At 41.6% G+C, this 14,923-nt stretch overlaps 1 protein-coding gene across 2 annotated transcripts in view; it reads right to left on the reverse strand.

The window, feature by feature from the left end:
- The window catches only part of jmjd1cb (jumonji domain containing 1Cb), a 144,677-nt gene that overhangs the window by 21,145 nt on the left and 108,609 nt on the right, over nt 1–14,923 (reverse strand). For both annotated transcript variants that reach the window (XM_086063683.1, XM_086063684.1), the window contains 8 exons: nt 13,597–13,867; nt 11,796–12,341; nt 11,383–11,719; nt 9,005–9,944; nt 8,726–8,917; nt 4,946–5,118; nt 4,683–4,845; nt 928–3,274 (listed from right to left, as the gene is read on the reverse strand). In XM_086063683.1, coding sequence (XP_085919809.1) covers nt 928–3,274; nt 4,683–4,845; nt 4,946–5,118; nt 8,726–8,917; nt 9,005–9,944; nt 11,383–11,719; nt 11,796–12,341; nt 13,597–13,867 — 4,969 coding nt within the window. The remainder of the gene's footprint in view (nt 1–927; nt 3,275–4,682; nt 4,846–4,945; nt 5,119–8,725; nt 8,918–9,004; nt 9,945–11,382; nt 11,720–11,795; nt 12,342–13,596; nt 13,868–14,923) is intronic.

Raw genomic sequence — 14,923 nt, forward strand, 5'->3', positions numbered from 1 at the left:
CAAATGCATTCTTGAAATCTGCTGTTGAGATTCCTCATTGACTGCTGCAACATCTCAGCTGAGATAGCTGGGATTCCATCATTGTCAATTACTATGAATAAAATATGTTTCTTCCATCACTCTTGGTATTATTGGATTGTTAAAAAGTTCCTGCTTTGTTTTTTTTTCACTCTGAAACATAACAGATGACCTCAGAGTTTCGGTAGATGTTTTCCATTAGGAAGAGTTTTAAATAAATTTTGAGCGTACGTCATTCGGCAATCGTGAAAAGTCGGGAACCGTCGTCAATCCGTCATTATTTCAAGTCGGACCGCATTGAAATCATCAATTGGTCATTTGTTATTCCTCAGCGAAATATGCCACCGTCAATGGGTAATTCGTCATTATCTCATTCACTCCCAGCCATTTTCACTGAAGCAATCCCCTTCGTTCCCGGCTGGGCAAGGCCCACAGAATATTGTCTTCTATTGCTATATAAACATGGAACCTACAAAAAGAAAGATTAGAGTCTCTTTTTTTCATCAGGAAAAAAAAGTACATATCTGTTTCCGTTTTGCAGCAGTTAGCATTAGAATATAGCTAAGTTTCATCATTATTCACAAATCTGTTTAAAACACTGGGGAAAATAGCTTTTTGCAACATGGTTGTGGTTGATCTCTTATACAGTGCTGCCACCTGCTGGCCACTTTTGTAATAACTACCATTGCTTAGCGTCCTCTTCAGGTCAGAGGCTGCATTTCAAAGCCTTCTGTATGCTCTAGCATAAAAAAACAACGTATAAATAAGTTTTGGGGAGCGTGGCAATATTTAAAATAGAACGTTTTTATACATTTTGGGGAGAAAATTAGTTAATATATCATTGACTAATTTATTTTACTTGTATACATCTACAAACATTAGAATATCATTTTACATATTAAGACTTACTGCTACTGGCCAGTTTGAGTTTGGTCTTCTCTTTCGCAGATCTAAAGATGCCGTTGGGTTTCACATCATCCTCTTCCTTTTCATTGTCTCCTTTTTTCCTGGCCATATCATTCTGTTTCTTCTTGTAAGTTGGTTTGGGCTGACGCTTGGCCCTGCCCTCCATTTTGCTCTCGCTGGCATCAGAGTCGTCTCCCCCACTCTCTGAAGCCGACTCGTATGTTCGCTTGCTTCCTCGCCTTAGTGAAGAAGAGCCTTTCCTTTCCTCCCCAACTGTTGCTCCGCCTGTCTTCTCCTCAGAGAGCTTCTCTCGTTCTCCTTTGTTTGCAGCATCCTTGCTCAGCTCCACCTCATTGGATGTGGAGGCGCTAAGATTGACAGTACATGGTTTGATCATTTCTGTCATAGTTGTGGTGTTGCTGACGCTGGGCGATTTCTCGGGTTTAGTACTAACTGGGGTAAAAGTAGCAGCTGTGTTCCTATCCTCTTCAGAGTGCCGCGTTAACCAGGCTTTCTTCAGCTTGTGATAATTACTGGCCTGCCCACTGCTTGTTGAAGCAGGCCCAGAGGACTGGCCATTGTGTAGGGGGCTTAATTTCCCTGGTGTTGTTCTGCCACTTGTTGAGTTGCTGCTACTGCTGTCTGCTGAAGATGAGCTTTGGCTAGACGCAGGTGGAGGAGTGGAGTTGTGAGTTTTGTCAGTGGGATCCACAATTAGAGATGAGAATCCAGTTGTGGCAGACGTGGGAGCAGTGCAGAGGTTGCTTTTTGATTGGGCTGCTGCCAATGCAGCTTTGTGCTTTTTGAGGTGAACAAAAGAGGGTGAGTAAGCCTGACCGGTGCCAGAACAAGGGCTAAGTTTTGGGGTGAGATTAGGGCTGGGTTGCTGTGTGCCAGGCTGACTAGAAGGAGGCAAAGATCCTCCTGGAGATGAGGTACGTGATCCAACCCCCACCTGCTGCTCTCCTGGCCCATGATGAGATGATAGCGAGTACGCCAGCTCAGGGGTCGTTGCCTCACTTCTACTTTGTATAGATGGAGACATTGCAGTCCTATGAACAGAGTTTGTAGTACCGGCTCCCACAACCCCCTGCATGGTCCGAAGTGATGTCCTTTTATATTGGACATACATGTCATCCAGGTTAGAGTTGGGTTGAATAACTCTATTAGCGCCATGATCCCTTGAACTCTCTCCCGCTTTTTGGCTTTCCCCCTCAAGCTTAACCATAGCACCAGATTTGTTTGCAGGATTGTCAAATTTAACAGATGTTTGTGGACGTACAATGACGGATGCCATTGCAGCTGGGGGCTTATCTCTTGACACGCCTTTGTCTCCAAAGAAGAGCGCTCTTCTGTCATGACCGGCTCTCCAACCACCTGATGACGTCATATTCTCAACACTGACAGCTGAGGCAACAATGGCAGTATTTCCATGACCTTTCACATCCCTGAGTTCCGGCAATAGCGTGGGAGGCTTTTGTTGCTCAACTGATGTTTTGCTGCCAGCTGCTGCTAAGCTTACTGGCTGGATAGGTGTGAGAGTTGGTGGAGACAGACGTCCACCATAGCCAGTTCTCTCCTGTTCCTTCTCCCGTTCCTTTTCTCGCTCTCTGTCCGCAGCATCTTTACGTTCAAGAGCATGCTGAGTGGGTGGATGGAAGACGGGAGCTCTGTGAAGAGATGGCATTGCCCTGAGGTTGTGTTGCTGCTGCTGAGGGTGGTGGTGGTGATGATGGTGGTTAGATACTGAAGAGGGAGATGTAGAGGAGGAAGGAGAAATAGCAGGGCTGCAGCGCTCCACCCTTGCTACACCTGTGTGGTGTTGATGTTGGGCTAGCGTAACCTGCTGGCTGAGCTGTTCAGTAATTTTCCCTGCAAGACCCTCACCGCCCTCTGGATGGTGCTTAATTAGGGGAGGTGGCCTAGAGATGGACACTTTGGCGTTGTAGTTGCCTAGCGACAGAGCTTGGCTTGAAACAGCTGCTCCAATACTGGCTACGACCCCTTGGGCTCCAACTGACACCTTCTTATAGTAAGAGCTGAGTTCTTTGGAAGGGTACAGTCTTGGGGGCTCATTTATAACACTGTTGGACAAAGTGGTAAAATAGTTGCTCTTTTCTGGCTGGATGATATGGGGATGTGCGTGGCCTGCCTTTGGGCTAAGGGAGGCAAGAGCTGGTATCCTGACAGGAAAAGTGGGATCTCGGCTTCTTTCTCGTTCTCTGTCCATCCCAGGTTCACTTGAGCGATGAATTTTGGCAGTAAAAGGGGCCACCTCGATGCTCTCCCTCAGAATTTGACGATTCTCTTCTTTGTACTTACTGGCTCGCTCCGCTGCCTGAACAGCATCCTTGGAAAGAAAACATGTTATATGATAGTCTACTTTTTAAATGTACCAATAAAACAGGTTAAACGAGGAAGATAACCCGGAGTGCTTATAAGTGGTGCATACTGTGGCTACATGGTCAAAATAAATATAAAGGACTGCATGATCACTTTCAGAACGAGTATGAGTCGATGTGAGTATCTTCTGATGCCAGATACCAATAGTCCTTAATGCAAGTAGGTCTTACAATTGTGAAGAAAATGATTTAATATAATATTGTTAAAAACAAAAATATATATTTTAACGGAACATGGCATAAGTTTCATTCACTTCTGTAACTTTACCTTTACTTGTATTTTAACTGCAGTGGGTTATCTCCTTAAGCAGTTGTGGTCTCTCCAATGTATTAACTGAATTTCTTCAGATGTTTAATCAAATTGCTTGTGTTTCAAGTGCTGATTCCAAATACAATTTTGGAGTGCCAAATTTACAATTGTCTTTCGTTTTGTCATCCATGTTTATCTTCAAGTTGAGGTGAGGACGGTGTATGTGCTGCTTCTGTTATATACTTTGGCCTGTGGGGGGCAGTTTGGTTCACGCATGCAGATATTATGTAGAATTGATGGATAGACATGTCTTGACCTGTTTGCAGTAATATATAATTTTTTTCCCCAAAGAGTAGAAAATATATATATGTTATACTGTCTTCCTGTGTATTTTGCCACATTTGTGTTAACATATTTTAATTTACTTTGAGATTTAAACCTTAATGCTAATTCATTAGCTCACCTGTGGCGTTTCACATCACGTGTTAGCATTGAGCTGATGATTTTTTGGGGTCTTTCTCCGTTGATGACAATGCATCATAAAGAACTCGCCCAAAATTTGGGCTAATTAGCTTTAGTCTAGCCCATTACTGTATAGCTACTTTACAAGCTCTTACTTTGGAGCAAACGTAGGAATGCTTGTTTATTTTGGATAAATTTAGCTGGGGGTAAAACCGTCCACATTGTTTAACCCATGGAAGACATCACTCCATTTTGTTTTTGGCTTTGGTAATGGAACGAATGATTTACACAATCCATGGGCACATCACTTCACAATTTGGCTTGTTGGAGGTCTACAGCTTGTTGGGAACTTTTTTTGTAGTTGGTATAGTTTATTTGCAGCTGACAGAAGTTTTATGGATCAATTTTACAATGGATTTCAATGGAGTGGAGACGAGCTTGACGGACCTGGGCCGTTTGGGTGCGTGGTTTGCGAAAGTTCTATTGACTTTCGTGATATAAGCCGACTGGACAATTTATGAGACATAATCTAATGAGATCCTAATTGACAGATTTAATCAGAATTGTTCTGAAACACAACATTACTCATCACTAAACTGATTCAAAGTTTAACCGCAATTAATGTGTGTTTGAGAGTAGTATACCTGTGTATTAGCCAGGCACGCCTTGCTGTGGGGGTCCAAGTAGAGACGGTGAAGCTGTGCATCTTTCCCAGTGATGCGCCTGTTACTGTCTGCTGGTTCTTGTTTTAGGTGGGACAAGGTCAAGTTTCTTATTGGATCCATAAAACATCTCTTATCCAAATCTCTAAAGAAAGAAAAGTAAGATGTTGCCTTGTGTTTTTCACAGAATTAGCTTGATTGCACGTCTCTGACAAAAGCAGAAAAAATGGATTGACTTGACTCACTCTTTGCGAATATCCACACTAATCTTTGACAGTGGTGGGCTAGCGTGTGTGTTGATTTTAACAGATGGGCGGTGAGGATCAGCACTGGCTGGTCTTACAGGGACGTGACTCAGCAAACCCAAACTGTCACTTGCACTACCGACAGCTTGGTGCAACCATGGACTGGCTGTGTTCTGGACATGAAAAGTACATTGCAAAATAAAGAATCACAATGTAAATTCAAAAATACAAATTGCATTTGATATACAGTACAGGCCAAAAGTTTGGACACACCTTCTCATGCAGTCCATTTTCTTTATTTTCATTAAAATTTACGCTGTAGATTCCCACTGAAAGCATCAAAGCTAAGAATGAACACATGTGGAGTTATGTACTTAGTAAAAGGTGAAATAATTGAAAACATGTTTTATATTCTAGTTTCTTCAAAATAGTCACTCTTTGCTCTGATTTATTTATTTTTTGCACACTCTTGGTATTCCCTCGATGAGCTTCAAGAGTATTCGCCTGAAATAATTTTCCAACAGTATTGAAGGAGTTCCCAGAGGTGAGAATGCCAAGAGTGTGCAAAGCAGTAATCAGAGCAAAGGGTGGCTATTTTGAAGAACCTAGAATCTAAAACATGTTTTCAGTTATTTCACCTTTTTTGTTCAGTACATAACTCCACGTGTTCATTCTTAGTTTTGATGCCTTCAGTGAGAATCTACAATGTAAATAGTAATGAGAATAAAGCAAACACATTGAATGAGATGGGTGCGTGTCCAAACATTTGGCCTGTACTTTAAAGAAATTACCGGATTTTTCGGATTTATATAAATTAGAGCTCAGACTGACACCCAAAGTCCAGGTTCCCTAAAAGTTGTCTTTCTGTGCAACCTTTTCTCAACATTAATGCACCACAAGCATTTGCCAACAGCCAAAAGACAGTAGAAGAAATAATGGAAGAAGGAGAAGAAATAGTAGTAGTAGTCATGTATTACTACCGGCGGCCACCTTTATAGCATGCTAAGAAAGGTGGTGGTGATGCACCAAAAGTATATGCCAACTGCCAAAAGAAAGTAGAAGTAGTAATGGAAGCACAAGAAGACCTCAAAGACGATGGCAACTATTGTGTGACGTAGCTACCACCGCTAGCATACAGCGTCCTCAACAACAAGGATTTACTGTTTACAGCACTAAATGACGCAAAACCCAACTAGAATTCTACTGTTGGCCACAAGCAACACAGGATTATAGTTAACGTAAGCCATGTTAAACAATAAAGAAAGTTGAAATTTCATCCAACTGGAGCTTGTTTTGCCGTCAACATGGTGTGTGTTCAGAAATTCACTCGTACACTTTAACACCACTCAGAGTGTGTGTATTCAGAGAGGAGCGCACTCCTCTTCCAGTAATTTCCAAATACAGTCTATGTTATAAAAGAAATCCGTAGATCGTTGTTGTATTGTTTTCTTTTCTTGTACTGCCTGCACTGGCTTCTGGCACTAATTTTTGGGAGAACTTTGATGATTGCGTTTTTGGACGGTTGGAGTGAAGAAGCGTGCGCTAGGAGCGTATTTCGGAATGCACCCATGCAGGGACGGGAATGTTGGGGGTGAGCCCGAGCTCCAGTGTAGTTTTTGTAAAATAAATTGTCCCCAAAAATTGCATTTATACTCCAGACCGACTTATGTATGCTTTTCTTCTTCATGTTTGTTCTTGTTTGTTTGACTGGTACAACTTTTACTTTGGAGCGACGTATAGTCCAAAAAAATACGGTACTTCTTCCTGTGTAAACAAGACTTGTCATGCATATTTAAAGTAGGATGGTGTCTGAAATATACAAACAAAAAATAGCCCAGGGGCTGAGTGAAAGAGGAAGTACAGTATTCTTCATTAATGGCAAAGATCTCAACCCAAGTTAGCATCTACAGTTTTTCTTATATTGAGACAAAACTGATGTCTTCAGAATTGAAGTCCGATAAAAAAAATCTCAAGAGTATACAGTAATTTCTGGACTATAGGCCGCTACTTTTTTCACTTGCATTCGACCCTGCGGCTAATACAAAGGTGCGGCTTATCCATCAGATCACAAGGGGGCGCACTATAAAGGAAGCGCAAGAGCGTCAGGCAGAGCAAAACAAACCAAGTGAGCCCAAATACAGTAGGAGAGACAGAACGAGAGCGAGACAATTTGCGCCCTCAATATGGAAAAGAAAGTAGCGGGAACCGGGTGCGGTAACATTAAAACACCTGTGGCTTACAGTCGGGTGCGGCTTAAATGTGTAACAAACTCGAGTATTCCCCAAATTTAGCAAGCACGGCTTATAGTCAGGTACGCCTTATAGTCCAGAAATTACTGTAAGAAAAATACTGTGGATTATAGGGCTGTCCCGACACATTAGTATTGTCATGATACCAAAATTTTGACTTCGATACTATACCTGCATAAATTACCTCGATATCGGTACTGAAACGGTACCTCGACAAAAATCTAAAACATTAGCAAAAGCAGTAAAATTTGTTTTATTTTTTATTAATTCAAAATATTAGGATGTATACATGTTAATTTATGTAAATACTGTATATATTTATGTATATACTGTATGTGCTTTCACATTGCATGCCATATTCTTGAAGTACTGTATTTGACTGCATTTGATGTCATCCGTTTTAAATATTGGTAATACAGTGGCACTCCCATGACTCAATGTATCGTTGCTTAAGTGTGCGTGCATGTCTCTGCTCTTCTCCATTACGCTCCCAATGAGTCAAATGCGCAATCAAATACTTATTTTTAAAGGGAAGTGTCAAAAAATGTGTCACAACCTGTCACTCTGTCAGTCATCTGGGCTTTTTCTATGCATCCCTGTGATTTCCTACTGTGTGCCTGTTCATTGAACGCACCTTGAGTACACTGCAGGGCCAGTGATTGTTGCTTTTTCTTCTGCTTCTCCGCGAAAAACATTTGCACTTGTTACAAAACGTCATGTCGGTTGACATGCAGTGGCTGTCGGTCATGTAAGAAAAAAGTTCCATATGACACTGCGTGTAGTGCTTCTCAACGAGGAGTACACGGCCAACGAGCGCTTCAGTGTTCAATGCGTGAGCCTTAATTAGCTTGTTATGCTTCTCAACGAGGAGTGCACAGCCAGCAAGCACGTCAGTGTTCAGTGCATGAAGCCATCTTCCTGAGCCCTCTCGCACACAAGCTGAAAGAGGCGTGCCACTTGGTAGACAGGCAGCCATGCGTGTATGTGTACCCGCCTTTAAAACAGAGTTGGCGGGCTGTCTCGTATTCATTTTTTTAAGTACCGGTGCTAAAAATGTTTTGATACTGAGCCGTTTTTGACGCCAAAACATTGAGGTACGGTACTGGTACCGGTATCCCATGCAACACTAGTCCACATAGTGCCGACGTCGCTGATGACGTAAATATGTCGGCACGCACAACATACATAAATGCGTAGACATGTGCATAATGTCAGTTGTAAATTAATTTGTAAAAGTTTTTTTGATACAAATAATTTAAATAAGTGTTCAGAAGTGTTTTTGTGAATTAATAATTATCAATCCAAAATTTACCGCTAAATTAGTTGCAAAATTATTCATTAGACTAATCAACTAATTGTAAAGATATTAATCTGGAGAAAAATTATCGTTTGGGACAGCCCTAATGCATTACAAATGTCAGTGCTTCCTTGAAGCCCAAGAGGTGAAGACACAACTCTTTCTTTAAAAACAACAACAACAAAAACCTCAATCAATCATACAGACATGCCACAAGTCCAAAAGTACACATACCTTTCGGAGAGACACCTCAGAATTAACAGCAACTGAATTTTCAGAGTGAACCCATTTAGCTGTGGGGGGTAGGTTGAGTCCTTGTTGGTAGGAACTTGGTGTTCCATTGGGATACTGCCAAATGATGGGGTAGAGGCCCAAACCTGCAGCTCCAGTATGAGACTGGGTGAGTAGTGGAGGGGCTCCCTGACCCTGAAAATATGCAAAGGGTTTTAGTTGACCATTGAAAAACAAGAGGGGGGGGGGGGTAATCTCAAATAAATGCCCCTTGAGGCAGACCTGTAGGAACTGCTGATGGTGTGCAGCTCCCGGATGAGGTAGGGTAAGGTGACCTAACCCTCCAGGGGAATCCAGCTGTGGGTGGCCCCCCAGCAGAGTTGCTGTGTGAGGAGGAGGCATGGCTGAGAGAACCCCAGGGGGTAGAAGGTGTGGGTGAGGTAAGGCAGAGGTGTGAGGAGGAGCAAGGAGGTGGGAGGCAGCGTGTGGGTGGGACGAAGGGGTGAGGCAAGGGGAGTGGGGAGATGGCGAGTGGAGGCCGTGTAGGTGAGGATGGAGATATGCCGCCACATGGTTAGAGGACACGGTGGCGGAGGAAGAGTTTTCATTGTCTGAGCAGATCAGAGCTGGGTCCCTGTAAACAGTGAATGTCTCATTCTTATTTATAAATAGAGGGCTGGTGCTGCTGATAGTACTGCCCCCACCTGACTCTGAGTGAGCTGGTATTGGCTTAAAACCAGATCGAGGAGGCTCATTTGTTTCTACTTTACTGGACAAACAGACTGATGGAGGGGAGGAGGTATCACAATTTCTTGGGATTTTATGTTTAGAGACCTCTGGAGAGGTATTGGGTTTAGGTTTTGAACTATCCACTAGGCCTAAGTTGGTCTTAGACTTGATATGGTTTGCTTGACTCGTGTTAGGGTATAGATGGCTCTGAGAGTTGTTGGGGTGCTGGGCTTTTTGTTTAATGGAGTCGAGGGAAGCTGGGTTAGGGTTCATTTTGGTTTTTGTCAAGTCAGTGGAAAGGACTGTGTTCATCTTGTCAGGGTGTGGCTGATGTTTGCTTTGCTCCTCAGATAAAGATGGACTCTTGATGCCAGACGTGTAGTGTTGTTGTTGCGTATGCTGCTGTTGATGATGTTGATGAAGAAAATGATGGGGAATGACTGATTTTTCCTTGTCTATCAGCATTATATTATCAGCCATTGATGTTACAGGTCTGAAAAACACAAGAAGGTATTTTTTCTTAGCTTGCCTTGTCATCAAAACATTGAGAACAACAAACAATGAATGAATTTGGAACATTAAAAGTACTGGATGCACTGATTCTGGGCTTCTAAATAATGTACTGCATTGAACAAAAGTACAGACTAATGGAAGACACCTGTTTGAATGTCTGCTGGTCAAGATTGAATATATGTTTTTCCTTTTGCGATTTGATATTCTGTTCTGTTTACTGAAGTAACCCCCTTTGCAGTTTTACTGGATTTTGACTGATTTTGCAAGGCCCACAGAATATTGTGTTCTATTGCTATAAAAACATGGAACCTACCAAAAGAAAGATCAGAGTCTCTTCTTTCATCAGGACAAAAAAAGATATTTGTATCTGTTTCCATTTTGCAGCAATTAGCATTAGAATATAGCTAAGTTTCATCATTCTCCACATTCCTGTTGAAAACCCTGGCAAAAAGAGCTTGTTGCAACATGGCCCTGGTTGATCTTTTATACTCTGCTGCCACTTGCTGGCCGTTTTTTGTAATAACTACTATTGTTTTAAGCCACCTCTTCATGTCAGAAGCTGCATCAAAGCTCTTGCATAAAACCCCCCACAAAAAACGTGTAAAAACATTTTTGGAAGGGAAGGACAAAGTATTAACACGTTTTTTGGGTTTGATTGAGGTAAGAAGAAGACTTTTAATTTTCTATTATAAGGCATATATCTGGGTGCTATTCATAGATTTGTCTGCATCATGTTGTCAGAGCCAACAACAATCAAGTGAAAGTAAAGCACATCAGGAAAAAAATTGCTGCAAAATGTAAACCTAACCTCTGTGAGTCACAATTCACAATATTGAGATAATATATTCTGAATGGTCGCTGGAAACAGTGAAGTTCGCTATTTGCGAAGCTCTCCTGTCTCCATACAGGGATCCTAGCGTAAAGCACGCACTCATGACATAACAACAGTGCTTACAGCGAATAAAATAACAGAAGTTGTCAGTAAAAGTGGCAACGTAAGATGGCTGCCCTCTGGCTTCAGCCGCGAGGGTTCGATTGACACTCCATTCATATGTAAGTCCATGTAGGGATGATGTCCCCGCGTTAATCTCCGTGTGAGTCAAGCCGGCCACACCATAACGGTTGTTATATAACACACCACGGTGCCAATTTCAAAGTAAAAGCCTCACAGTACTGAACATAGATGTTGATGTCTTAATAGTCGTTTATTCTCTAGTTAAGTGAAGGAAGCAATTGTGACTGTTTCCAACTTTTCGACTTCGCTGCCCTGCTCATAGTCACTGAGCTGAGCTGCAAAAACAGACTGAGGCAATCGAATCTGGTGCACACATGACAATTCCTAGTTCACAGAATGTTTGACATTTATAATACACTGTAATATTTTTAGAACAACTAATGAACTTTCATTCTGTTCTCACCTGATAGCTTCCGAAGAAGAAAACTCTGTCTTATTTAAACTCCGGCTTGCTGTCACACCACCTCCTATTAGACCCTGCTGCATCGCAAGGTCAATTTCTGTCCTTCGGCCACCTTCCGAGGGTGAAGGTGAAGAAGGAACAGGAGGGGAGGAGACGGGGGATGGGTGCAAGGTGAGGTAAGGTGAGAGGGCTGTGGACTCTGCCTTCTGGGAGGCAAGCAGAGCCGACACAGCCTCCGAACTCTCTTGATGCACGGTGGCCTGTGCATCATCTGTGATGTCAATCACGCCACTGCCATGGATGTGTGGCAAAGAAGGTGTCTGACATTGAGTTGAGGCTGTAAAAATTGACAGCTGATCAATAGGTTGTAATCATCAGATAGTTGAGAGCTGACATGAATGAGTGCAATTTACCTTTCACAGTGTTCTTGCTACTCTCTATTATGGTAGCCTGGATAGTGTCAGACATAAGAGGCATCTGTTGCCGTGGAGATTGGGTGATCTGCGTCACTGCCACCAATTCCTCCTCCTCTTTTGTGATCATTTTGCTTGCTTCCTTTACAGCCTTCTTGCTGTCCTCTGTAGATTGAAGCTCCGCCCATGGCGCCAAGCAACCAATGTAAGATAAGGAATCATTCATTTTGGCAGCCTGCATTAGTGTCTTCTCCTCATCCTCCATTTTCGAAACATTTGATTTCACATCACTGCTGCGAGTCTTTAATTCATTCTCAGAGTTTGGCTCTGAGGAGGACGACGAAAAGGAGGAGGAAGAGGATGACGATGAGGATGACGAAGAGGAGCATGACGAATGGGCCATCCTCTTGTGTGGGTTTTCAGAATCACTGCTCTCTGAGAAGTCAGATGCCATGTCTGTCTTCAGTCTCTTTAGACCTATCTTCTTCTCATCATCCTCACCCTTTCTGCGTTTGTTAACTGCCTGTTTGGCCTTCGACTTTGAGTCTGCAGGATTAAAAAAAGAGATTCACTATTAATCTTTCAAAAATTTACCCATAAAGTGGATCGGCCCATTTTTGATCCATAATTGGGCTACTTTTGACCCAACTCTTTTTAGAGTGTACTAGGGATGAGTGAGTGGTATCGGCAGATACGCGTCCTTATTTAACGGTATAGGTACTCGCAACAGCGGCTAATACTGGTATTGGCTGCTGTCTTGTGGCCTTTTTACAGTCAGGAACTAGAAATTAAAAAAATACACTCTAAAAACAGTTGGGTAAAAAATAGAGCTGTCAAACGATTCAGTTTTTTAATCAGATTAATCGCATCTTAGAATTTTGATTGATCACGATTAATCACTTAAAAGACATGGCTTTTTTATTTAAAAAAAATTCCCGCCAAATTTCAAGCGCACTGGTTATGTGTTAATTCGTTTGACATTTAATGTTATGAGGATGTCTTCAACATTTTTTTATCCACTGCACGCCCTCATCCTCCTCTTTTTCTAATCAGTTAATTACTTGCATAATTTAAAATTGAAAAAAAAATGACCCTAATATTTTGACATGAACAAATATTCTTAATGTAAGACGCAAACATGTATTAAATGCTTTACTTTAATGCATGTAATTATGTTTATTGCTCAAACACAAACTGTGCTATTTAAACTTAGCCATCCGCTGTCACGCTAAAGGATAATCTTCATCTATGGTCAAAATTAATAGTGCGATTTTTTGTGATTAATTAACCAGTTAACGCTTTAACTTTGACAGCACTAGTAAAAAAATAACACAACTATGGGTCAAAAATGGACCGATCCTCTACTTGATTTGACCCAACTTTGAGTCAAGAAATTGGTCTTTCAACATTAAACAACACATAAATATTGGTCAGACTCTTTACTTGGGTCAAAAAAGTGGGTCATTGTATAAAAAAAAAAAAAAACCCAGAAAGCTAGGTCAAATTGACCCATAAAGTGGATAGATTTTTTTTAGCCATAATTGGGTTACTTTTGACCCAACTGAGTGTAGAAAATTGCCACAAATTTCGTGCAATTTTAAGGAAAAATGCTATAGTGGGGGAAACGTATCAAAAGTTTTAGTGGTATCAGTACTAGTGATATCATAAAATGGTTTCAAACATCCCTAGTACTGTACATACATATAATTTCTTGAAATCTACATTTTCTGATTTGTTCATGTGTGCAATCACAGAGAGACATCAGAAAGGCAAAGGAATGTAGGCAGGTGGAGAGCCTTACCTTTGCCAACAGCTTCTTCTCTTCTGTCCCTGTCCTCCTCCGCAACGCTGCTATCTGATCCTTTTCTCCGGGATGAGCGACAGCTGCGCTGTTCTCTCTGTTCCCGTCCGTTGCCACTGGGAGAATGGTGCGATTGGCTGGATGTTTGCTGGCTTTGCAGCGATTGACTCTGCTGTTGGGAGGCCAGTGTCCCTTGGGAACTCTTTGGGCTTGGACCCGATGATGTCATGATTGGACGGGGGCTGTTTGCTTGGGCTCGTGTATAATGACTCTGTACGAAGGAAAGAGTGGGAAACATCCTTCATCATTAACACTAACGTATAACTTAAGATACTAAAATATTAGAAATAAAATATTGGGCATGTATTAAGTCCTTTATATGCTTCTCTCACTTCTTGTTCATAAGGCCAAAACAGAAGTCATCAGCGTTCCTTGTGACTCAATCGGCTAGTGATGTATAACACTCACCTTGGAGATCATTGTTTTTTTGATTGTTTTTTTTCTACTGAAAGTGACCAATAACTGTACTTTCTGGACTTTCTCTTGTCAGACAGCTTACCAAATTGTTCTGCTACTTAGTCAAAATTTGTGTAATCATTATTAATCGTTTTGAAGGTACCAGTATTTGTCATGTTATCACTCATTGTGTGTCCATGGTAATCATTACTGAGCCAAGCTCTTCCTGATCTGCATTGAAAGCGAGAAAGAACATTTGGACTAACTACAGCTTTAGAAAGCAGGTTATTTCTTGGATAAAGTGGCATGGATAAGTTACTAATTTAAATAAAACATAAAAAAACCTTTAGGGTCAAACAATGACAAGTGAGAATCATTTGGATGTACACTGTGGCAAAGCACACATCGTCTTATTATAGTAACATTTTTATATCGCATTAGTAGGTAAACTGATGGTTGGCAGATCCTTGTTTTTTCAAGGAACACACAACAACCCTACACTGAACTTCATTGGTCTCGTCGGGCTACTAGATGATTAAATGAAATACCACACACCAAGCGTTACAAGGATCGTTTCGAACAGTAAATCCTAATTTACCTTGTGTTGCCACTGTGGGGAGTAGGCAGGACCAGGATAAAGCTCGCTTTACACAGCAAAAATTGGAGTGTTAAAATTTTAGAGTTACATTTTTGGGAGTTGATTTAAACTTTTTTTGTAACATTTTCAGAGTTTATTGGTGTTATTTTATAGAGTTGATCAGCTAGTGTTAGATTAACTGTGCAGAGATCTAACTAATCTCCGCCTTTTTGCACCTGTCGACGAACACTGACCAGTGTTGACTAGCATTAAATTTCTCTACCATCAGAGTTG

This window comes from Leptonotus elevatus, chromosome 20, assembly GCF_054856555.1.
Source record: "Leptonotus elevatus isolate MCC_2025b chromosome 20, RoL_Lele_1.0, whole genome shotgun sequence".
NCBI classification, from domain to species: domain Eukaryota; kingdom Metazoa; phylum Chordata; class Actinopteri; order Syngnathiformes; family Syngnathidae; genus Leptonotus; species Leptonotus elevatus.